Here is a 24402-nt window from a genome sequence, read left to right as displayed (position 1 = left end):
GGCATATACTCATGATGCGAGGAGATGTGTTAAGAGGAATAAAGTTATGGCAGAGTAAATTATTGAACTATATTAGTTAGATTACTCTGATATGATAAATTTAGTTTAGAAGGTAGTAACATTACTTTAAATTTGTTGATACAATTTTAAACTAGTCATGTCTCATAATTTTCTCTTTTATTATTTTTGGTTTGTTACTGGAAATCTGTATATACTATTGTTTTTGTTATTGATGGAAAATCTGATTAGATTTTAACAATTATTTTGGAAACCAGTTGTGAATGTGATATTTACAAGAGAGAAAGACAGAGAGAGAGAGAGAGACAGAGAGAGAGAGAGAGATTGGAACAATTTAACCTCAATATCAAAATACTGCTAAAAAGCTCTAACTATATATAATTGTCAAATATATTGATTATTACTGATTTGTATGATATATTATACTGATTAAGACAATAGACAATATTGATTTGTTGTTTATGTATTAGTGATTGACAACAAATATATTGATTGGTCTTACATATTTATACTAACAAGCATAAATATAAAAGACTAAATACATAATAGACAAAAATAAATAAATATCAAAGCACTATTTCAGTTTTAATATGGATTCATTCAATCATGAATGATAAAAATAATCATAAAATTACTAAGTCATTGTACTGAAATACAATTTCATGCTTGATTAAAATCAAAATGTTGTTAAAAAAGTTGTAACTGTATATGATTGTCATATATTTGTTTTATTACTGATTTGTATCATATGTTATAGTGATTAAATCAATAGAAAATACTAATTTGTTGTTATGTATTAGTGATTGACAACTTTATACTGATTTGTCTTACATAAAAGACCAAGTACAGAATTCCTGGAGTAATCAATGTACAAAAAACAAAATAATCGAAACATTAATTTCAGTTTTAAAATGGATTCATTTCGGTCATGAACAATAACAATGGCAATCACAATCTAAAAATCAACAATTTTTGGGTGTTATGACAGACATCCCAAAAATTACTAAGTCATTGTACAATTACTAATTCAATGTACTGAAATACAATTTCAAGATTTCTCAGTGAGGTTAGATGCAAATGTAACCATCTTTTTTTTACTTGGACCAGCACTGTGAAGTTTATTATTAGCCACCTTCATCATTGTCTTTTCAGCATCATCTTTGAGCAATTTCTCTGCTTCTGATATGATTGCACTGCTCTTTTCATTAATGTGAGATGTCAATATAGCAGTGTTGTATTTTGTTCGAAGCTTTACCATTTGTGTGAACTGACCACACTGCAATGAAAATAAATATAATATACACAAGTTATAAATCAAAAACTAATGTAAACAAATACTGATTATATATTTATCAAAATAACAATACCAAAACAAAAGTACTAATCAATCTAACATATAAAAATAGTAGTGTTTGATTTTTCTTACCCCTACAGTCTTCAAATTACTTTTCCAACTCTGTGTATTTCCCATAAATGTCTCCATATGTCTCATTAAAAAAATAGCACAGTCATTTGCATTTTCTTGTGTTTGCCACGACATCCTCAAGCAAGAAATCTTTAACTTGCGAAGCGTCTGAGACATAGCTTCAAGACCTTTCCCTTGCAAATATTTGATGAAGTGAGAGTGCTGCAATTTAAATAATAGGTAAGTTTATTACATTCAGTATGAGTTCCTACTTCTAACGCTAATTATATCACCAAGGACTAATTGTAATTTTATCATATATCTTTGTTGTATGGGTGTAGTAATCATACATGCACATGATTATTATCAATAATGAAGGCGACCCGACAGCTGAATATAGACATAAGCAATCTCGTACTACATTATTAATTTAGTGCTACATTATCGATTAAAATGATTAAGATAATTAGATTACCAGAATATTTGGTATTTTTCCATAGTACTTCTTTGGTTCTTCATCACACTTTATGTTGTCAATGAGAACATAAGCTGGGTTTTTCAAATTATAACATATCAAATAGTAGTGTTCATATGCATATAAAGGGAAGAACACCTATAAAGATACAAAAAAAACTTGTCAATGATGTGTACAAAATCAGTAACTAATTAAAAAGATTTAATCAGTAATATACCATGTCTACATCCTGAAGTTTCCTTGTGGGGTATTTCTCTAGAATAGCATCCATATTATTCAAGAAGATAGGATATGTTTGAGCAACTTTCCTATTTGGATCAAGGCTCCAATTCTGTATGTAAGAATAATGTTAATATAATGAAAAATATTGGAAATATTTATTTATTAATCAAAATATAGTAAATTACCAAACCACCAATAGAACAAAAGAAACGCAGTGGCGATTCTTCTGCCTTATAGTTCTCAGTATCATTCAGTATTGTAGACCATGTGTCGACTGCAGAGTAGTACACTTTCGCATCAGATTTCAATGTATACAAATGCTCTCTTATGCATTTTATTCCATTCCAATCAAATACCTCTTCCCTGTAAAACAGAACATAAAAGAAGAACAGATCAAAACTTAATGAAATAATAAATAAAGCACCTTGTATTCCACATATTCAATATTCTCCTAATTTTACGGTTAAAAATAAATGAATTACTTATAGTCCATATCTATTTGTCATTGACATGTATCTCCACATTGTAATATCTTCAGAAGTATATTTTGCATTAATATCAATAATTCTGTTGATATATGGAGACTTTGCATATAGACCCAACTTTATCACTCTTGTACTTTTCTCTCTAAGCATCTGTTTTGGGGTCACAAAATCTTCATTTCCAACATCATGTTCATGTTCTTTATTAATATCGTAACAGACTTGGTTCACGATATCATAATCCACTCCAAGTGCAAATGATGGAACGAATGCAAGATCTTTATTCTCAGTCTCAGATAACTCGATGTTTGGTATGATCCCCTGTTCCAAATATAATATATCTATAATATCCATTCGACTTAGAGGATCTCGATCCAAATTAACTACACCATCACTCTCAGAAAACTCGATGTTTGGAGTGCACACCTCTTTATCAGTTGTTACTTCTGCCCCTTGTGTTCTTTCATCACTAAAACTTGCAGTTGCATTCTTTGTAGCAACTTCTGCATTTGGATTGCAAGGTTCTTCACCATTTTTTGCTTCTTCCTGTTTATCCTCCTCATTTACACTTGCAGATCCACTTTTTCTAGCAACACTACTAGAAAAACGTTAATAGACATCGGCTAAAAACCGATGTCTATGAATAAAAAAATCCGATGTCTTCGTGGGTGATGTTAAAGACCCCATTTAACATCAGTTTTAAACTGATGTGAAATGGGACATATAACATCGGGTTTTAATATGAAATCGATATCTATTTCTTGATGTTAAATTTCTAATGCACATCTATCATTTATATATTACTATAATATGATATTTTTATCAATTTAAAGATATGTGGGATAAGCAATAATTTTGCCTCTGACTGGTATAATTTAGTTAAAACTGATGTTATTAATACTTTTTACATCGGTTTTCATAATAAAATGATGTTACTAATTGTTTTAACATCAGTTTTTTTTAAAAACTGATTTCTATAGTAGATGAAACTGATGTCTATCAGTATAATTAACATCACTATTTTGTAAGCAAACGTTATCTACTGTACTATTTATCATCGGTTTTTTATTCTAAAGCATTTGTCTGTTGTGGTATTTAACATCAGTTTTTCTGCATGAACTGGTGTATATATACTACTAAAACTGATGTTATTATGTTAAATTAATATCATTTTTCATTGAAATAAATGTTACACGTTTTAAAAATATAGATGCCAAAAAATTGTCAAAAGAAGAAACTATTAAAATCAAACTCTAATTATCATTACTAAATCAAACCAATCAAGTCTTACAACAATGAAAAAACCAAAAACTTGTAATTCTCACGCCTATAATATCATTCATACATTGCTCAAATGAATGTAGTTTGGTCACTGGTTCTTCAAGTATCAATGCAGTTGAGCTGGGTCGTTGAGTCCTAAAAATATGGGCATATGTCTTCTCTAGAGTGTTATTATTCTGCGCATGTCAAGGTCAAAAATTAATTCATCTAAATGATGAACACTTGGAATTGTATATAAAAGGATAGAAAAAATTCAAAAAGAAAAGATACCAAGTATAACAACTTAGGATATGCATAGCAAATAAAAATTTACTATCAAATTATTTTTGGAAAATGAACTTACATGAAGCATACACTCAACAGCTTTTTCTATTACGAGCAAATCTCTGAATGGTTGGTCCGGGGATTACCCTTGATCCTCCTTTGAAACACCATTCAGTTCTATTCTTCGTCTTTATGCTCAGTGGATGTCGACTTTCAGTTTTGAAACTTTTAAGAGCATATGTTGTTAACTGCTCCTTTCTAAAACAAGCTTCTAATAATCTGGTAGTCAGTCTTAGGTCGTCATTCTACAGTTTTAAAGCAGAAACATGAAGGTTATTAGCATCCTTATTCCAGGGTTACCTGCGAAACAAGAACTTAACTATAGAAAAAAAAACTGAGGGATACATAAGGATCGCTACTTAACAATCGCTTTAAAGGTAAAATTTTCAACATATTTTTCTACTATATAGGAATTCCAAAACAATATATGCATACTTACCATTAAAGATAAGCCCTCACAGAGATTACACTACGGTATTTTAAATCTGATTATCAAATGAATGTCAGCTATGTAAATTAACCTTGAACTAACCTTATAAATTATATGACCAAAATTAGGACAACTAACCTTGAACTGCATGTTATTGCCAAGAGTAACATAACTAGGGAAATGGCGATCTATGGTGCTGGCTCCAATGGCAGAACTTGACTATGTGTTTATATATATACTGACTCTTGTATTACAGAACTAATGAAATCGTGGCCGAAGTCGTCTTTGGCCTACCTAGCTATTAATAAAACTTGTCAAGATTATACAAGAAAATTTAGTAGTACATATGAAAAAGCTTCTGGAACAGAAAGACCAGGATGGCAATACACCTCTCCACCTACTCCGGTTATCTCTTTCCTACCGAGGCACGAATAAATGTTACGTTCCAGAGCTCATAAATCATAAAGGACTAGATCTAATGGCAAAGAACAACAAAAGATGGACTCCTCGAGATTTGTTGTATTTAGAAGATGGAATTACTGATGAACAGGTTCTTAAAAAAATAGGTTTAAATTAGCTTACACCAACTAATCTTATTGATATCTTATCCCTGTTAAAAGTAAAAAATTTAATATAAAGTAGTTACTATTTTGTTTTTGTTTTTAATACAGGTAGAACCTAATTTAGAACCTCCATCTTGGTAAATATGGTGTTTTAGTACGTAGTTAATCGTAAGTTAACTCTTTAGTCTCTATAGGTGAGGCCTCGAGGGCATTTAAGGTTGTCAGTGCTGGGGGTTTTAGTATATATAGTAGTATATAATTTCTATTCATGTTTGGTTTTAGCTAATATAAAAAAAAAAGTCTTTTCAATTTATTTCTTAACATTGAAGATAAACATTTGTTAAATTTGTAAGCTTTACTTATAGGTACAAATTAAAGTTTCACTTGACCATGCCCAGACTAATCATCATCGGAAGTTTTGGGAGGTCTTGTTTTTGGCAGAAAGGCACAGGCACAGAGAAGGATAGGGATATCTTTTAAAGTATAGTACTTCCAAATAGACGACAAACAAAAGATTGTCTACTCAATAAATGTAGAAATGAAATGATGGACAATAGTGATGCAAAGATGAGAAAAAGAGAGTAGAAACGTACAATGACAGGACCAACACCCAAATAGTAGTTGTTGCACTTATAACTACAGTTACTTTTACGGTGGGAATTATTAATCTTGTACTTTGCATTATTAAGCATTCAAATGTTCTCATTTTTCTAAAAAGGTGCAATGTATAACCGCCAATCACTGAGCATGAAAGCAGGTATTAATTTTAACAAATCAAATTAAAAAACCCATCTTACACGAGGAAATGGAAGATTAATAAGACATAGTATGGCACAGTCCTTCCTGTCTATAGCGCAGAGATCCACATAGAGACTACAACTAAATAACGTTGGATAAAGTTACCATACATGTTGCTGTGAAAGCCTGGATCAACATCGTTTTGACTCCGCTGCTTCTTTTGCTGCTCTTTGAGATTCCAAAGCTTCTTCTTCCCTCTTCTTTTCAGCTTCAAGTTTAGCCAGCACCTATAGGATATTATACAACTAATAAGCATCTACAATTCCAAAATATATGCGGTCCCATTGCTAGAAGCTCCAGTAACCTACATTTGGTATGGTGTTATATTTCTATTGAATTTTCGGAAGATACCTCTGCATCTTCAAGAGCCGCATCATATCTTATTCTTCTTTCTTCAATTTGAGATATGTGTTCATGTCTCCTTTGTACACCAGTTAAGTACTTATCAAGATCCTCTGCACTAAATGATTATATATCTTCTCAACCAGTATGAATGATACTACTGACTCGACAACATTGATTAATATTTCTATTGTGAGAATTAACAACCAGGAAAGGCAGAATTATTTTGAAATCAAAAGTGTACCCTTTTGTATTCATATATATCAACTACAACCACTAACACGATTTCCAGAACCACCAATAGAGACGCGTATACATAAAATATTCACAAATCCACTATGATTTGCATTGAAAACATCTAAAAGGTATTTTGTGCCATAGAAACTAGCATATAAATGTTATACAACTATTACATAAATAAACAAGCAATAGTTAGAAGAAAGTCAGAGGTTTGTACTTGAAACCAACGCACTATATTACTGAGATTCACATAAAATATCAAACAACACAAATATATAACTTACAGTCCGAGAGTGCAGCTTGTTTAGCAGCGAAACACTCCGAAAGAACACCATTTCTGAAACCAAAATTACACCATTTCATAAACACAACATCAACACACAAATACAGATCCGATTTGTTCACTTTAAAATTTAACAGAGGAAAATGAAGAGAAAAAAACATGGTATTGAATTGCATACAACTGATTGGAAGGTCTTGAGATTCGCTAGTATAGAATCTTAAGTAACAGCTTACATTAGATGATGATATAGACTCCAAATTACTGCGTTGCAAGACTCCAAATTTTCACTTGATCAAAAGTTAAAATCAAAAACAAAACATTATCCTCACTCCTTACCACAAAAAAAACATAACACTAAGTAAAGAAAAAAATAAAAAAATACATTTGACACAACATACACAAGCATATACATTAAAATTGACACCCACATAAGCAATTCAAATAGTTACTCAACTTATTAAAAAACTAATTAAAAATTAACCTGCTCAAATCAAACAAGTACTCAACTAATTAAAAATAATTAGGGTTCCAAATCAACTATTTAAACTAATTAAAATTAACTGATTAAAAAATTAGGGTTTCAGATTAAACCCCCTAATTTAAAAATTAGATTTTAAAGGTTACCCAATTCAAGTTTTGGCCTCCTTATGCTTTAAACTCCGATTTAAGCTTTAGATAAACTCCGATTCTTACCTCTTTAAGACTTTTTCAATCTCCGAAGAAAAGAGAGCAGAGTTGGGGAGAACTGGTTTGGGGAGGGAGGTATTAGATCGAATGAGAGGAGAGAGTCGAGCACAAAGAGCATAGATAGTCGAGTTCTCCAATAGATGAATTGAATCGAGTTCTTCAGTAAAGAGAGTAGAGAGAGAAGGGAGAGAGCTGGTTTGAGAAAGAGATAGAAATGAATGTTTTTTATTTTTGTTTTATGTTTTTAGATAAGGGAGGGGGATATTTGGATACTTGAAAAATTTCAAGAAAAAACGGGGGATTTTTAAGAGGGAATAAAATATTTGGCTAAGGGGGGAAATGTGGGAGGCACGCTGAATCATTTTTTTAAAACAGACTTACAACATCGGTTGGGCTAAAAAATCGATGTCTATATTAACAAAAGACATCGGTTGATAAAAAACGATGTCTAAAAAACCTTTTACATCGGCTCAAAGAGCAACCGACGTCTAAGAGGCGATGTCTATTCTACTTTTTCTAGTAGTGCAACTTCAGCATTTGTTTTATCAAAAATTTCATTGAACACATCTTTAACAACTCTGAGTTCCATATTATCTGGATATTTTTCCATAGCACTCAAAAGATCCTTCTCAAATTGAATTTTTGAATTAATAATATTTGTTGCTCTGTCACGCAACAAATCCACATAATCCTGACAATGAACATTGTATTAAAAATGGACATTCAATAAGTTTTCTTATATATGTTACAGATATCAATAAACATTACTAACAGAATTAATAAATTAATAAATTAATAAATTACAGTTTAATGATTAGTAAAATGTACTTCTGTGACCAGCTACTACTTGTAGTTAGCTTATTGGTTGAATTTTACACGGTTTTTAACTTAGCTAAAATATTGGTTGAATGAACATGATTTAGTATTATAAATCATATACAGTTAATGAAGATAAAGTCATCTTGAAACACTTGATTATAACTTCATTATTCAATCGTGTATTAATCTATAGTACGATTATTAATCTATTCTTTTTTATACGTGTGTAGCTGCTGTTGGAAAAGAATTCATGGCAAAAGACAGGGTGTTCAACAACACAACAGAAGCAGAAAAGCACCAGATTACAAACCAGGGTTCTAGAGCACAAATTACAGATAGTCAAGTTAAATTACTAATCAAGAAGTGTATGCGAATAATCTACAATATTACCTGCTCTGCCATGTCACTAATATTGTCTTCTGATTTGTCATCTTCTTCATTTTCAATCGGTATAGATTCATTTCACTCCTAACCATCTTTTATGTTCACCCATTTCATCAGTATTGCAATTCTGTTGCATAAAAATATAAAATACAATTAGTTCATTGATATGTAGTAATTTAATCAGATAGAGATATAGTTTTTGATGTTTTCCTACTTTAAATATTTGCATATTTCACACTAGTTAATTGTTTTTAATATCATATTTCTGATTTTACCTTAGCTTGTGGCCAATCATTCCATCCGTCATAAACATGTTCTTGACTAGACAAATTATCATCATCAAGAGAAGTATATTGATCCCAGGTCTTTTGTAAATAAAATAAGTAGGTCTAAAAATTTATTTAAAAAACTGTGAGAAAAATCTTTAAATTATCCATGAACTATGTTACCTTTTTTGACATTTCAGTAATATTCTCGTCATTTGGCCATGATCCATCATTATTGTCGATATCATTTGTTACTTTCTGTTGTGCCGATTTCCCATCATCATTCAACTCTTTATCATCTTTCTATCCTTCAATCATATTGCCATTCAATAAATTCTTCTATATAGATAAACAGAATACATTGTAAATATAACGACTAACTGCACTATATATATTAATATTGTACGATATGCAACAAATGAACTTATAAATTATGTTTTACCCTCTCCAGAGTTGGACTTTTTTGTGATTGTGATTGTGAAAAGTATTCCTTTAGCGTAGATAGAATTCTTCATTTCCCAAACTCTCCGGTATAAATCTCCATTGCTTGCCTTTCTTTCAGTTTTTCCTCTGTCCATCCTTTAAAAGTGGGAAATTTTCTTTCAACTAGCTGAACAACCCTGTGCTTCACTCGGTCAACATAGAACAACTAATAATCACAAATAAAATAAATTTTATTAGTGAAGATTAATAGTAATATTTATCAGTAAGTAATTATTTTAACGGAACAAAAGAATTATCTTACAGTAAGAAATATTTGTGAGCCTCTGAAAAATGTTGAAGCTGTATTATTCCAACTGTCTTTTACCATTACTAGAGATTGAATCAGAAAAGCAACCCAGTTGTATGAAACACAACTATCCAAGCCATCAAATTTTACTAATTGTTTATCAACGTACGAATAAATAGTTGTTCCTATGAGAACGTTTGATAAAACAACTAAAAAATTGATTTTAAACATCTCTGTCACATTCCTTTCTTCTCTAATCTTCTCAACAACTCGAGCTGCTGTTATTTGCTCATTTGGAAACTGAGATAACCATTCTTACATTCTTCTGGAAGTTTCTTCATTTGTTACTGGTTCAACTTTTTTACCTCCATGAGGTAGTCCAAGTACATAGAATATATCCTTTTCAGTGATCTCAATATTTCCTTTCTCAATTTCTATCATCACACTCTTATGGTTAAATGCTTGAACTACTTTTAAACTTAATTTTGATGGTATCATCTCCAAATCAAAATCAAGCAATGCACCAAATCCAGACTTTTCCACCCATTTTTTCTGATCATCGGACAGATGAAACACTACTTCGCTAAAAAGTCCTGGAGAGTTTCTAATTCAGCTTTTTTCTGATTGTCATTTTCCTAATAGAATTCAATAATCACAAAATTAATATTGCTAGCTAAAAGTAATGTCTAGTCTCTTAACTATAAATAGGATAATTATACAGTGTTCTTTTTGTGATTTTTTTGTTATTAAATACTGATCTACGACAACTAAAATACATATAATACAATTTAATACCTGATCATCCATATTTGATTTTCTTTTGTAGGTTTTTTCTCTTTTTTTTTGGTTCTTGATCTTTATTCATCATTAATATTTGAAAAACAGGAAAATATACATATATATAAAAAGATTGTCAGTTATTCAGTTATTGATTAGTACAATGAATGAAGAACCAAAAATAAAAATGAATCAGTAAATATACTGATTGTATAGTTAACACTAATTAATAATTATTTATTATTATAAATACCTTTCAACAGAATTTTATTTTTTTTATCTTCTCCTGTGCTCCTTCTTCATAATCCGTCGTTTGTTCAGTAGTATCTTCATCTCTATTTTTATCCACAGATCTGTCTTCAACCTGTTATATTAATGGCACAGAACATTTTGTTGGTTTAAAATATTATTTGGGAACAAGGCATGCATAAAATTGTCAATTAGACTTTAGCTATATATATGAACCTTGCTGGAATCTTATGAATGACTGTTAGGAAGAATATATAACATTCTTCATTCAGATGAGGCAAGTCTGGAATGTAGGTACATGTGTTCTCTATATACAAACTAGGCTAAACAAGTTCACCAAATCATACAAAAATTTTGTATCTGTCTAATTCGAGACAGATACAATCTTTCATGCTCAGCTAATAATTTGTCATCACTACTCACAAGTTAAATCCCCGGTACTACACTCACAACCATTGAAAAAAAGTATGATATTCTTGGCCTATATGTGTTTGTAGGAAATATACTTCCATTCTGTTTTTGAATTCATTAGTGAAAGTTCTAATTAGCTTTTCTGATCACCACCATCTTAACTTTGAAGACTAGAATTGTGTCAAATCACAAATATGGCATATATTTCTATACTACACACACACGGGTAGAATTTGAGTTTCTTTTGAATGAGTTCAGAAGATGGTGCGAAAAAATTATGTTAAAATCATGCGAGCTACCCAAAAATCATTCCCCTGTTTCTAGTTCTAAATAGGGTCGGCCTTGAAGTTTACATCATTCAAGTCAAAATCAGTTTACGAGACCCTAACTAATATACAAGCTGCAGTTTTCATATAACTAGTATTTATAAAGAACTCAGAAAATCGCTAAAAATTTGATTATTTTCACGCGTTTACAGAAAAATACCTCACGAAAAGGACTTAGTTGAGGTCTTTTAGCTCTTGCTTTCTTCCATTTAACTGGTGGCATTGTAACATTTTCTTCCATAGAAGAATCCTTGTCTCTCCTTTTATTGTTATGTTGATTCTCTACACATATTAAATTAATGATTAAATCCTTTTATTAAAAAAATACTAGATTCAAGTTATTAATTTAAAATTCTATATACCTTTGGGTACTTCTTTCATTATATCTTCATCTGTGCTTTCAGAGTCTGTATAAGCAACCAACTCAACAACTTTTCCTTTTGATGGCGATCTTAATTTTTGAAGGCGTGGACTTCTGCATGCTTCCATTTTTTTCCTGCAAAAAATGTTGTTACATATTATCATACAGGAATTAAACACATCTCAAAACATTGGTAACTGGAATCATATTTCATTTTATTGATTTTTTAAATAAACAAGCTTCAGATCTAAGACACATAGTTTTTTAATAGAAACATCTAATACATCTCTTAGAAAAATATAAAATTGCGCTATAAACGCATTCCATTAAAACATTTAGTCACAAAAATCCGAAATTAATTGAATGTAAAGTAACGTTCAAATAACACTATCCAACTAATTATGTTCATTGTTCATAGATATCTCCCAGGAATCCACAGACAAACTCACAAAAGAATTAGCATAAACTCGAATTCTATTCTAACTAAAAAGCTCAACTTAATTTTTTATCCGGGCGTCCAAGCAAAATTCAGTCAATCCAAGCTCAAATTATCAATCTGAGTCTATTCCATTCCTTAAACAACCCTAATTTCTAATAAATATCTCAACAAGTAATGCATTCACTGTTTCAAAATATATTTTGAAAATCAGTATAATACAAACATTCAAACACATTAATCTAAGAAACAATATGAACCTAATCAGTAAAATACACAACACTTTTTGTTCACATAATCAAATCAGTAAGAGCATAAAAATTAGAATCACAAAATTTGAATACATACTCTATTAGCAGTTAAATTAGTCTTAGATCAGTGATTAAATACTAATTAACATCTATTTCAACAATATAATAACAACATCACTTTATAGTTTAATGACAAAAATTAATTAAAAACCACAACAATAAAAAAAACACATATTGAGTAATAATCAACTAATAAAAGTGATAATCGATTGATGTTTATTGTCGATAAATTTTGCACATAGAAACATCTGATGTTTTCAAAATATATCTTAAAAATAGGTAAAATCAATAAAACTCAAACATGCAAACAGATTAATCTAAGAAACATTATAAACCTAAACTGTAAAATACAGAACACTTTTTGTTCACATAAATACTGATTTTAGACACAAATTAGAAACACAAAGTTTCAAAACATACTCTATTATTAGTTAGATCAGTGATTAAATACTGATTAATATCTATTTCAACAAAACACAACATCAATTAGGAAGAGTATTAATCAGTAAAAGCATAAAATTTTAGAAACACAAATTAGGAAGAGTATTAATCAGTAAAACATACTCTATTAGTAGTTAGATCAGTGATTGAATACTGATTAACATCTTTTCAACAACACAAAAACATCATCAATCAATATTTTCATGACAAAAATTAATTAAAACCTACAGAAATCACAAAAAAACAACATGCATATATGTATACAACTTTATATCAACCAATACTGCAAGTGATAATCGAATGATGTTTACCGTTGATAAGTTTTTACTGATTTTTTGAAGAACAAGCTTCAGATCTACAAATTTCGAGCGATTTGTTTGATATTTGAATAGCTTCCTTCAAATTCGTACTGCTAATCTCTGCATAAAGTGATGAATATGAATTTTTATTTGATTTTAGACTGTTTGTAGCGGTTGAATTGATAATAAATGACTTTCAAGTCTGTAACTGTTTTGTATGTATCGTGTGTGTATATGCGCCAAAAATAATTTTGAATAATGGGTAACTACTTTTTATTTTGGGCTGGTCTGGATGTTCTTATTTTTGGGCCAAGTTTGGGTTGGGCTGGGGTTTTTAATTTTTATTTTAATTTGGTTTGTAACTGAGTAGAACTCTATATAACATTAGCAACCATCTTTTAAAATTAAAATTAAAAATGGAATAAAATATTAAAGTAGAATTGGATAATGAAAATAAATGTTTAATTTGTATATGCCAAGCGTAAAATTCTAGTAAATATAAAGGGCTAAAAAATGCATAGCCTTAAAAATTACCATAAATAACCTTGAAACTAATTATAATTTATCACTGTACATCTGACCAAGATGAATTATAGTTCAGTATTTCAGATTTGTCAGTTTTATATAAATTAGTAACAAATCTACAGACTTAATTACAGTTAAAAACTTAACACAACATCAAAGTTCTTGTAATTCACAAAAGAATCATCAATTTAGCATACCGTTGCCAAACCTCAAACCTGACTATGACTCGCTGCAAATTGTAGTTCATCCGTATTTAATACATTGGTATATATACCCAGGATGCATCTTAAATGTAGACAGGATGAAATTGAACTTCAAACGAGTATTATTGAAATGATACATATGTAGACCAAAATTTTTCTTCCTATAGCTAAAAAGGATGTTGCAGCTGGACCAGATTACACATAAGGCTGCAATTTTATATAGACTTTCTTCTGTGGTTTTGAATTTTGCTTATGTAGCAACACTGTTCCCAGCAACGTAAATATGCATGTGAAAATAAAAACAGTTGATAGAGTAAAAGAAAACGGCGAACTTGGAAGTCTATTAGAGAAAATAGACGTGTCCACACTGACTGATGCAAACCTCTCCCCGGAATGCTTTTCCCTGCAAATAGTACAGTAGCCAAAATGAAATTATACAATATTAATATGAGAGTGACATAATCATTTCAACGAAACGGACTGCCTATTGTAGATGATAACTAGTAATATGCGTCTATGCCTCATTCAGTTTGATGTAGCGATATTTCATATTATGAACCATCTTAAAAGAGGATCTACAATCTGTATACACTCGGTGAAAACACCAATGCACCATATCAGTAATCTAATTCATTTCTTTTGAAACAAAGACTTGTACATTAATGGTTGAAATGACGATACCTGCCATAAATATGCTTGAACTCATTTACATGTAATGACCTATCCTTAACATTGACCACATGGAGCAAGAATATAGCAAACCGTACAAACCGAATTTTACGCTTTATCAATGGTCTGGTTTGGTAATGGTTTGTTATATTAAAATCCAAATTTTTCGGTCCGGTTCCGTTTTAAACCTCCAAACTGATCAAAGTAACTGAACCGAATCTTTAGATTGATACACTAATGTACCTGAGTAATGTATGCAACGCTAATCATAAAATAAAAAGAAATCTATAGAGTATGTACTACCCCACACATAATGAGTATGCAACGTTATGAGCATCTTTGTATTTCAGCTAAAAACTTTTCAGGCCTATTCAAATGACCTGATCCTAATATAATATCACATCTTATAATCGGCATATATCTTGTTCTTTGCTTTATCTATTACCTATTTTATAAGATATAAAGCAAGAAAGCTCTTTTCTCAAGGGACCATGTGGACAAAACCACACGCAAAAGCCATATCAAGACTCAAGTTATCAACCAAAAGCATAAACCTTGTTTACAATTTTAAGCCACTGCATCTAAATCTGAAAATGTTTCAAAGACCTATCATCTCGCTTAGCAAAAAAAAGACCTATCATCTCTTAGAAATCTCTAGGCAGCACACACAGAAACATATTCGAAAGTGTTGATCTTTGGGAAACCGTGGAAAGAATTTACACTATAGCCCCGCAAAACCCAACCATGGCACAACTTAAATAACATAAAGAAATAACGACAAAGAAAACAATCTCAATTTAACAAAAATCATAGTCTTCTAATAATAAACTATCGGTTTTTCTATTGTGTGCCCATGGGCACATGATAAGTACGGAAATTTATAAGTCTAGGTCAATTTGATTGGTGGAGTTGGTGTGAATGCAGGAGGGTCCACCACTATTATAAAAAAGTAACCAATCAAAGATGCACTAAAATTATAAGTTTCCGCGCTTATCATATGAACATAATAGAAAAACCGATAAAGTATTACATTCCCTTATATATACTACAGCTCCTTGTATAGTGGAGTGAATCCTTACACTTAGGCAACAGATCCTAATAATAGAGAAAATAAATCTGTTTATTTTTCTCCACATTTTATAGAATAATCCTAATAATATACTCCCTCCGTCCCTTTCAATTGTTTACATTTTTTAGAGGGTCTCCGACACGCATTTTAAGGTGCATATAAAGTATAGTTCTGTAATTTTTTTTTACAATTTTGTTTTTCTGAATAAAAATTAAAACATTCAACTTTTATTCAGAAAAAGAAAATTGTAAAAAAAAATTACAGAACTATACTTTATATGCACCTTAAAATGCGTGTCGGATACTCTCTCAAAAAATGTAAACAATCGAAAGGGACGGAGGGAGTATATAGTATACCTTTTATTAAATCTATTCTGAACTAATATTTGTTTATCAGAACATCCAAAAGGGGACATAAGGATGCTATCTTAGGAGGCAGGGATTCTTGGATTATACAACAAGGAGGCAGGGATTCTTGGATTATAGTATTATACAACCCGGATATTTTGTACAAATCAGGTTTTTTATTTTGTATAAACATTTTTTATGTGAAAATTTTAATATAATCGTTTGTACTCGGATTTCTCTGTGCGACATTTTATATGAATATTCTTCTATTACTTTTAATATCTGTATATTTAGGAGCATTTAGAACTTTTGGTTTTTCCGACATTTAAAATTGTTGATTCAGTTAGAGAATTAGGAACACTCTCTTCTATATGCAGTAGACACACTTAACTGCAGCCCAAGATCAGACTTAAGAACTAGGCAGAAAATGCAAAGAAAACACACACACTGTTGTTTAACACAGGAGAGAACAAGGGAATTATTTCTGAATATAATCTGATTTCTGAGTTCTAATGATACAAATCTGCAGAGTACAATTTATTGTAGCAGCAGAATTTTCTAGAACATAATTTTCTAAATGATTATTAAGTGCATGAGCCTAGTAGAATATTCTAGATGGTTATTAATTTCAAGTACATATTCAAGAACCTTCTAATATATGATTTATCTTAACAATTCTAGTACTTTCATGATGCCTTCACAATCTCTCTAGAACTTTCCAGAAGTTTGCACAATATTTCAACACTCCCCCTATGTGTGAACTTCGGGTACTAAGCCAAGTTGGGCTCTACGAAACTCAAATTTCGCCTTAGGTAAAGCCTTCATTAATATATCAGCAAGTTGTTCATTGGTATCCACTTTGATAAGATCAATCTCATTTTTCAGCACCTTCTCTCGTATGAAATGATAGTGAACTTCGATGTGCTTAGTTCTTGCGTGAAATACTGGATTTGAAGCTAGACGAATCGAACTCATATTATCACAATATAGCTTCACTGCTTCCATCTTAGAATGAGAAATGTCCTTTGAGCAGTCTCGTTAACCATACACACTCTTGTGCGGCAAGTGTCGCAGCATTATATTATGCCTCTGTACTTGATAATGCAACAGTAGCTTGCTTCTTGCTGCACCATGAGATTGCAGCTGAACCTAGGTCAAAGGTATAGCCGGAAGTAGATCTTCTTGATGACGGATCACCTGCCCAATCTGCATCGGTGAATCCACTAAGTAAAATCTCCGCACCTTCTTTATACATCAACCCATAATTCATTGTGTGTTTAAGATAGCGAAGTATCCTATTAGCTGCATCCAAATGTGGCTTCCTTGACTTTTGCATGAATTGACCAACTCCAACCGAAAAAGAAATATCGGGCCTTGTAATTGTCAAATATATTAAGCTTCCAACCAAAGTGCGATATGTCCTTACATTTTTTAGCTCTTTCCCAATATTAGCTTTCAACTTCAGATTTTGCTCCATTGGAGTAGGTCCTGGTCTGCAATTAATCATCTTGAATTTCTCAAGGATCTTTTTAGCATATTGACTTTGAGAAACAAGGATACCTTCCTTGCACCTTGATATCTCCGATCCAAGAAAGTGCTTTAGTTCTCCCAAATTTTGCATCTAAAACCGAATAGCGAGTTCATCTTTCAATTTATTTATTTCTTGTTCATCGTTACCGGTTATTATCATGTCATCGACATATAATAACACAAGAACGTGCACCTTGGAATCTTTCTTTATGAATAAATTTGCATCGGCACTTGAAGAAACATATCCACAAAATGAGAGGTATTGAGCAATTTTTCCAAACCAGGCCCGCGGTGCTTGTTGAAGCCCATAAAGAGCTTTCTTGAGTCGGCAAACATAACTTGGAAAATTCTTTGATTTAAATCCCGAAGGCTGCTCCATGTAAATCTCTCTATCAATGTCTCCATAAAGAAATGTGTTCTTCACATCTAGTTGCCAATGTTTCCATCCTTTTGAGGCAGCCATAGATAAAGTAGCTCGAACGGACGCCATCTTTGCTATTGGACTGAAAGTTTCCTCATAGTCCAACCCGTATTTTTGGGAGAAACCACGAGCTACAAGCCTCACTTTATATCGATCTACACTTCCATCGGATTTAAGTTTAACTTTGTAAACCCATTTGCAAGAAATTGGTTTAACTCCTTCAGGTTTGGGAACTAGATCCCACGTCTCATTCTTATAAAGTGCTGATATTTCTTCCTCCATAGCAGCTTCCCAGTTCTGATTGCCTTTTGCATCTTCATATGTTGATGATTCAGATTCATCAAAAGGGCCAGCAAAGAAACATTCGGTTATTTTATCATAATCAGCTCCAATAGTGTAGTCGTTGTACCTTTCATTCCTTCTTCATGTTCTTTGCGATCTTCGTGGCAACTGATCACTTCCTTGATCTCCATTATCTTCTTCATAATGTTCCTCACTTTCACTTGCATAATCATCGTGAGGTATGGTTGGACTTGGAGCATTTGTTTTGTCTTGTATATATTCATTTTCATCGTTTGGCTGATTTGCAAGTTTCGTTAATATAGTTTGTACATAGTAAGACGATGTTTCATTAGACCTGGCAAAATGGGTCTGGATCCGAAGAACCGAACCGAAATTTATGAAACCGAGATCCGATCCGAGATCCGAATTATACAATCTGATAATTATCCGAAAACCGAATTAAACCGATCCGAAAACAACCCGAACCGAAAACTTAACCGAAAATGATCCGAAATACAAGATCGGATTATAACTTGGAACCGATAAAAACCGAATAATATATTACCTGAACCGAATATGACCCGAAATAAGCAAAAATTATACTTTAAACAATTTTATGTTTATGATAACATACTTATTTAATCATATTCTTTTGTAAAAGTATATTATATTATTTTAGAAATACTAAATTAAATAAAAAAGATATTTTTAAATCTCAGAAATTGAAAAAAATAAATAAGTTATGATCCGAAAATATCCGAACCGAATTTAATCCGAACCGAATTTTATCTGATTTTAATCCGAATTTTATCCGATTTTAATCCGAATTAGACCCGAACCGAATCACATCCGATCCGATTGGTCTTCAAATATATCATAATCCGAAAGCGGATCTGATCCGAAATTGATCTGATCCGAAACCGAACCGATTATCCGAATTGTCAGGTCTATGTTTCATCAAATACAACATCTCTTGATGTCACAACCTTGAGTGTTTCAGGATCCATACATCGCCATCCTATTCTATTAGGATCATAGCCCACAAATACGCATTTCTTTGCCTTAGGATCCATTTTGGCACACAGCTGATCAGAAACGTGAACATAGCATGTAGAGCCAAAGATTCTGAAATATGAAACCGAGGGCTTCTCCTTGTAGAGAAGTTCGTAAGGAGTTTTCATGTTGATAAAGTCTGAGGGTAAACGATTTATCACATGACAAGCACACCTCATGGCTTCTGCCCATAATTCTTGAGGAAGACTTTTTGCATGTATCCAACTTCTACTCACCTCTTGTAAATGTCTTAATTGTCGTTCAGCAACTCCGTTTTGCTGTGATGTTCGTGGAAATGTAAATTGTCTTCTTATTCCATGCCTGTCACAGAAATCAACAAACTTGTTTGATGTAAATTCCCCTCCATTATCGGTCCGCAAGCACCTAATCCTTCTTCGAAGCTCCCCCTCAACCTTCCTCTTTAATTGCTTGAAGATTGAGAAAGTTTCAGACTTCTCCTTCATGAAGAAAACCCATGAAAATCTCGTATAGTCATCAACAATTACAAGCATATAGTGAAGTCCACTATAACTTGATGCATTGCTTGTTAATAAATCAGAATGAATCAGCTGCAAAGGTTTTGTACTTCTTATTGAAGATTTTTCGAACGGAAGACGACGTGCTTTGCCATATTGGCATCCTTCACAAACAACTTCACGATTAAAGCTTCCCAAATTAGGCAGCCCGCTAACAACATTATTTGCTGAAATAGTTTTCAGCTTTTTATAACTCACATGAGCCAACCGAGCATGCCACAAAGATGCTTTATCTTGTTGGCTGGTATTCTGCACAAAAGCTTCACTTGCTGACAAAACATAAAGAGATTTAACTCTCTTCCCTTTTAGCACCGTATCAGCATCAATAGTTTTGATATTTTCAAGAATTTTGAAATTGTTTGGACCAAATAAAACATATCCACCAGAATTTGTTAATTGGGAAACAGAAATCAGATTTTTTGTCATACCTGGAACATGGTATACACTGGTCAAATTTACTGGTCCTTGCATTGCCTTAACCTTTACATTTCCTTCCCTTTCAACTGGATGAATGGAGTTGTCTGCTGTCACGATTGCTTTATTTCCGATGTATTCCTTTTGTTGTGAAAGTAAAGAATCATTACCTGTTAAATGATAAGAGCAACCTGAATCAATTATCCAATCTTTTGAATAATCGATACTTGCAAAACCTTCTTCTACATTGCCTTTATCAAGAGAAGTTAAGGCTGGTTCTTGTATAAAGTTCTTCAAATTTGTCGTCTCGGTTGAAAGACAAGTTCCCCAGTCATCTGAATGTTCCTCGTTTTGAGAAACACTTCTACAAATCTTGATCCGCAGAACTTCTTTATATGTCCAGGTTTACTACACCTGTTACATATTATTTTCTTCCTGGCCTCGTATTGCGAATTGTCAGAATTTCTCTCCTTTTGATTGAAGTTCTTCCCTGGCCAGCTCCTGCATTTGAATCCTTGAGTTTTCATTGCTCCTCACTGTTGGAACTCCTTTTCCAATCAGCTGCTCCTTTGGGATTATTTGCCTTCCACCTCTTGTAATTATAAGTATGATGCCTTTGTTTTCTAGCGAACAACACTTCATCATTTTCTGATGTACTCTTTCTTTATGCCACGAATAAGATATCTTCGCATTCGGGCTTCTTTGATAGGCTCATCTGGATCAAGTTCAGAAATATCAGCACATAAATTCTTCACTTTTTGAAAATATTGAGCAATCGTCATGCTCCCTTGAGTTGTATTTGCCAACTCGTTCTCCAAAAATTGAAGTCTGGTCGTGTTCTTTGTAAAAAGCTTCTCCAATGTTTCCCAAACGTCTTTTGGAGACTCTTTATCTCGAATATGATCAATTAGATCATTGTGAATAGAGCCTCGTAATGCAAACAAGGCTTTCCCGCACTTAATCTTCCATTTCCTTTGTACTTCTGAATTTTCAAGGCTATCCTGAGGCAATTCTATATCGCCTCCATCGACAATATCCCAAAGATCTTGTCCTTGGAGATACGCCTTCATGCACATCCTCCAGTACTGATAATTGTTGTTAGTTAGCTTCTCCATGCCAAACTGATTCAGAGCTCCACCATTCATATCCATCTCCTGGAATACAAATACTAGCAACAAAACAGCAGATTTTCTGCCTAAAAAAACAATATTCTGCCTTCCTTTTGCGAGCAGCCTTTACTGAGCACAACAGCTGATACACAGCTCTGATACCAAGTTGAGAGCATTAGGAACACTCTCTTCTACATGCAGTAGACACACTTAACTGCAGCCCAAGATCTTCTAAGTTCTAATGATACAAATCTGCAGAGTACAATTTATAGAAGCAGCAGAATTTTCTAGAACAGAATTTTCTAGATGATTATTAAGTGCATGAGCCTAGTAGAATATTCTAGATGGTTATTAATTTCAAGTACATATTCAAGAACCTTCTAATACATGATTTATCTCAACAATTCTAGTACTTTCATGATGCCTTCACATTCTTTCTAGAACCTTCCAGAAGTTTGCACAATATTTCAAGAGATTCCTCGGGGTTGCTCAACATTTACAACCCAAATAAATTCTTCCAAGCCAGATGATGCGGGGAAGATTTTTTGAAGATGTAGAATAAAAACAAGAACAAGATAAAAATTCGATGAATTAACCACAGAAAATTTACTTGGATTAAACAATCAGAATTTGACTTTGTTCTCTCAGAAACAACTACAAGTACAAGCTAGCATACACAAAACTTATAAAAAGTAAAAAAAGTGTGAGAGAAAGGATACCAAACTAATATTGAAACAAATAACATACCTCCAGAAGTTCTTTATTGGTTTCCAAAAGGATGAACCCTTGTTACTTTTAGAGCTTGAAGCCTCATATTGACCAGAGTGGCTTTTTAAATTCTCTGTAAAAGAACAATGAAGGATAAGAAAATGACTATCAGAGTCTGTTTACTTAAATTTAGTAAATTTCCATGCATAGTTTAATAATGTCAATGAAGTTTCACAGTAAAAAGAAAAAATTGTACCGGTGAATGAACTTGAGCACTCTGTGCTTGATGCCTTATATGAGGCTAGTTTTTCTACTAGAATGCGTTCCTCATCACTGGTTTTACACAAAGTCCATGACATCAGACAGTAGAATTTCATCAAATTGAAAACTGATATACAAAGTCCATGACATCAGACAGTAGATGTTTATCAAAATGATAACTGATATGCGTATATTGTCTTTGCCCATTAGTTAACCATTCATATATTATAATAGTTTTTTCATCATATAACTTCAAAGCATATGTCAATCTTTAAAGTATGAATAGAGTCATCAAGGCGTTTGTGCAATGCTTGCAAGTTTTTTTATTAAGAAAGAGAGAAACATAAAGTCTTGAAACAATGTAAAAGCAAAAAGAGTTGAAGATGGTGGGGGAATGGGAGTGAAGAAATTTTATTTATGTTATTAATTAGTGTAGAGATAAACTTGTACTTAAATAGTATTTATATACGAGGCTAGTAAATAATTAAATAAGTAGTTTTTTTTATAATTAGCCAATTTGTTGATGGGCCTTGGTTCATTAGGTTTTATTATTAGGATTTCTCTTATCATACAAGTGACGCAATCCCCCACATCATATAAGACTTAATTACTGGAACAATATCAAACTATTAAATTGAGTCTCTTCTTGGATTCCGATCCATAGCTTTTCTCCCTTGGAAACCCTTGGGGTTGTGGATTTCTGTGGTTAATCCACCAAGCTTATCATTATTCTTGTTTTCAATTCTTCAATCGTGGTTTTAGAATCATGTCATCATGGCGTGGTTTTTGAATTAGATCCTGCATTAGAAGAGAGATTACTTTTTCCAACCCTATGAAGTCACATATCACACTACCTAGGAGATTATATTACCTTTTTTTTCTGAGGTCAGTGGGAGTTGTAGATAAAAGACATACAGAAGGTCCGGTCACAAGAACATTGGAATGTATTAGAATAACAAAAGAAGAACATAAGTATACCAGTACATAGCCATTTACGTAGAAAAATGGCATTCCATTTTATACTGCCATGTCAAATAGACAAAAGTATATGAACGACTCTGTTTGACAATTTGACTTTAGATTAAAGCCACCTTTATATCATGAGTTGCAGTTGCCACCAAAAAATTCCTGTTAAATTCCTTGAAACCAATCGCAAGACGCAACAATTCTGGAAAACTATTTCACCAGAAAAGGTTTAAAATGTGGAAATGACAATTGTTCAGGTAGTTCTTGATCATTTAAAGGCATTAAGTAGATATTTCGTAATTTTAAGTCGTGACTAACAATGGAGAACACTTGAGGTTGTGTGACAATGAAATATGCAAAAAAATAAAATCAAAGTTTTATCTGAAAGAGTCTCAAGAGTAATTCTATGATAAAGTTGGTAAGATTAATAATGAGCAGGGGATGATCGGAATGTTAAGAAGTTCACTCTTAACCCGACCCCAAGTGTTGACACCATTGAGTAGGTAAGAAAACCACAGATAAAATGTAACGAAGTTCTCCTTTTTTTCCTCTTTTTACAGGAATTTAATGAAGTATCCAAAAGAAGATAACACGAGGACGGCAACAATTACTAAATTCTACTATTACTCTGGATCACACCCGCAAACTGACATAACATTTAAAATAAAATGACTGGATAAACTGCCCAGCCTCTTTACAGCACACATACCAACTCGGAGATTAACTGACATTCAAAAATAAATGACTGGATAAACTCTCCATCCTCTTTACAGCAGATACATCAACTCGGAGATAAACATTGATAAGGTTAGTATCCTTAACACTAATTCTATTTAGAAACAACCTACCAAAGACCTTAACTTTAAGAGAAAGACATTTCCCAAAGGCCCTGGTCAATCTCATTACCTCCTCCAACTGAAGATAAATCGGCCTTTAAAATAAACGACTA

At 32.2% G+C, this 24402-nt stretch overlaps 1 protein-coding gene across 10 annotated transcripts in view; it reads right to left on the bottom strand.

The window, feature by feature from the left end:
• Window positions 1-3842: 3842 nt before the first annotated feature.
• Window positions 3843-24402, bottom strand: part of LOC141720380 (uncharacterized) — a 33550-nt gene continuing 12990 nt past the window's right edge. Inside the window, exons 9-24 of one of the 10 annotated variants that reach the window (XM_074522760.1) lie at window positions 22483-22559; window positions 22266-22359; window positions 14421-14491; window positions 13373-13480; window positions 11875-12008; window positions 11673-11794; window positions 10780-10890; window positions 9765-10384; window positions 9462-9668; window positions 9203-9358; window positions 8760-8880; window positions 6865-6917; window positions 6350-6458; window positions 6109-6225; window positions 4227-4452; window positions 3843-4059 (exon numbers count right to left, since the gene is read on the bottom strand). In XM_074522760.1, coding sequence (XP_074378861.1) covers window positions 13386-13480; window positions 14421-14491; window positions 22266-22359; window positions 22483-22559 — 337 coding nt within the window. In that variant the 3' untranslated portion in view covers window positions 3843-4059; window positions 4227-4452; window positions 6109-6225; ... (8 more) ...; window positions 11875-12008; window positions 13373-13385. Of the gene's footprint in view, window positions 4060-4226; window positions 4508-6108; window positions 6226-6349; window positions 6459-6864; window positions 6918-8759; window positions 8881-9202; window positions 9359-9461; window positions 9669-9764; window positions 10385-10779; window positions 10891-11672; window positions 11795-11874; window positions 12009-13372; window positions 13481-14044; window positions 14492-22265; window positions 22360-22482; window positions 22560-24402 lie in introns of those variants that run through there. The other 9 variants (XM_074522759.1, XM_074522758.1, XM_074522765.1 and 6 more) reach the window with 9 other exon arrangements.

The sequence above is a fragment of the Apium graveolens genome, chromosome 4 (assembly GCF_009905375.1).
Source record: "Apium graveolens cultivar Ventura chromosome 4, ASM990537v1, whole genome shotgun sequence".
NCBI lineage: Eukaryota > Viridiplantae > Streptophyta > Magnoliopsida > Apiales > Apiaceae > Apium > Apium graveolens.
This window is presented reverse-complemented; position numbering and strand designations above follow the sequence as displayed.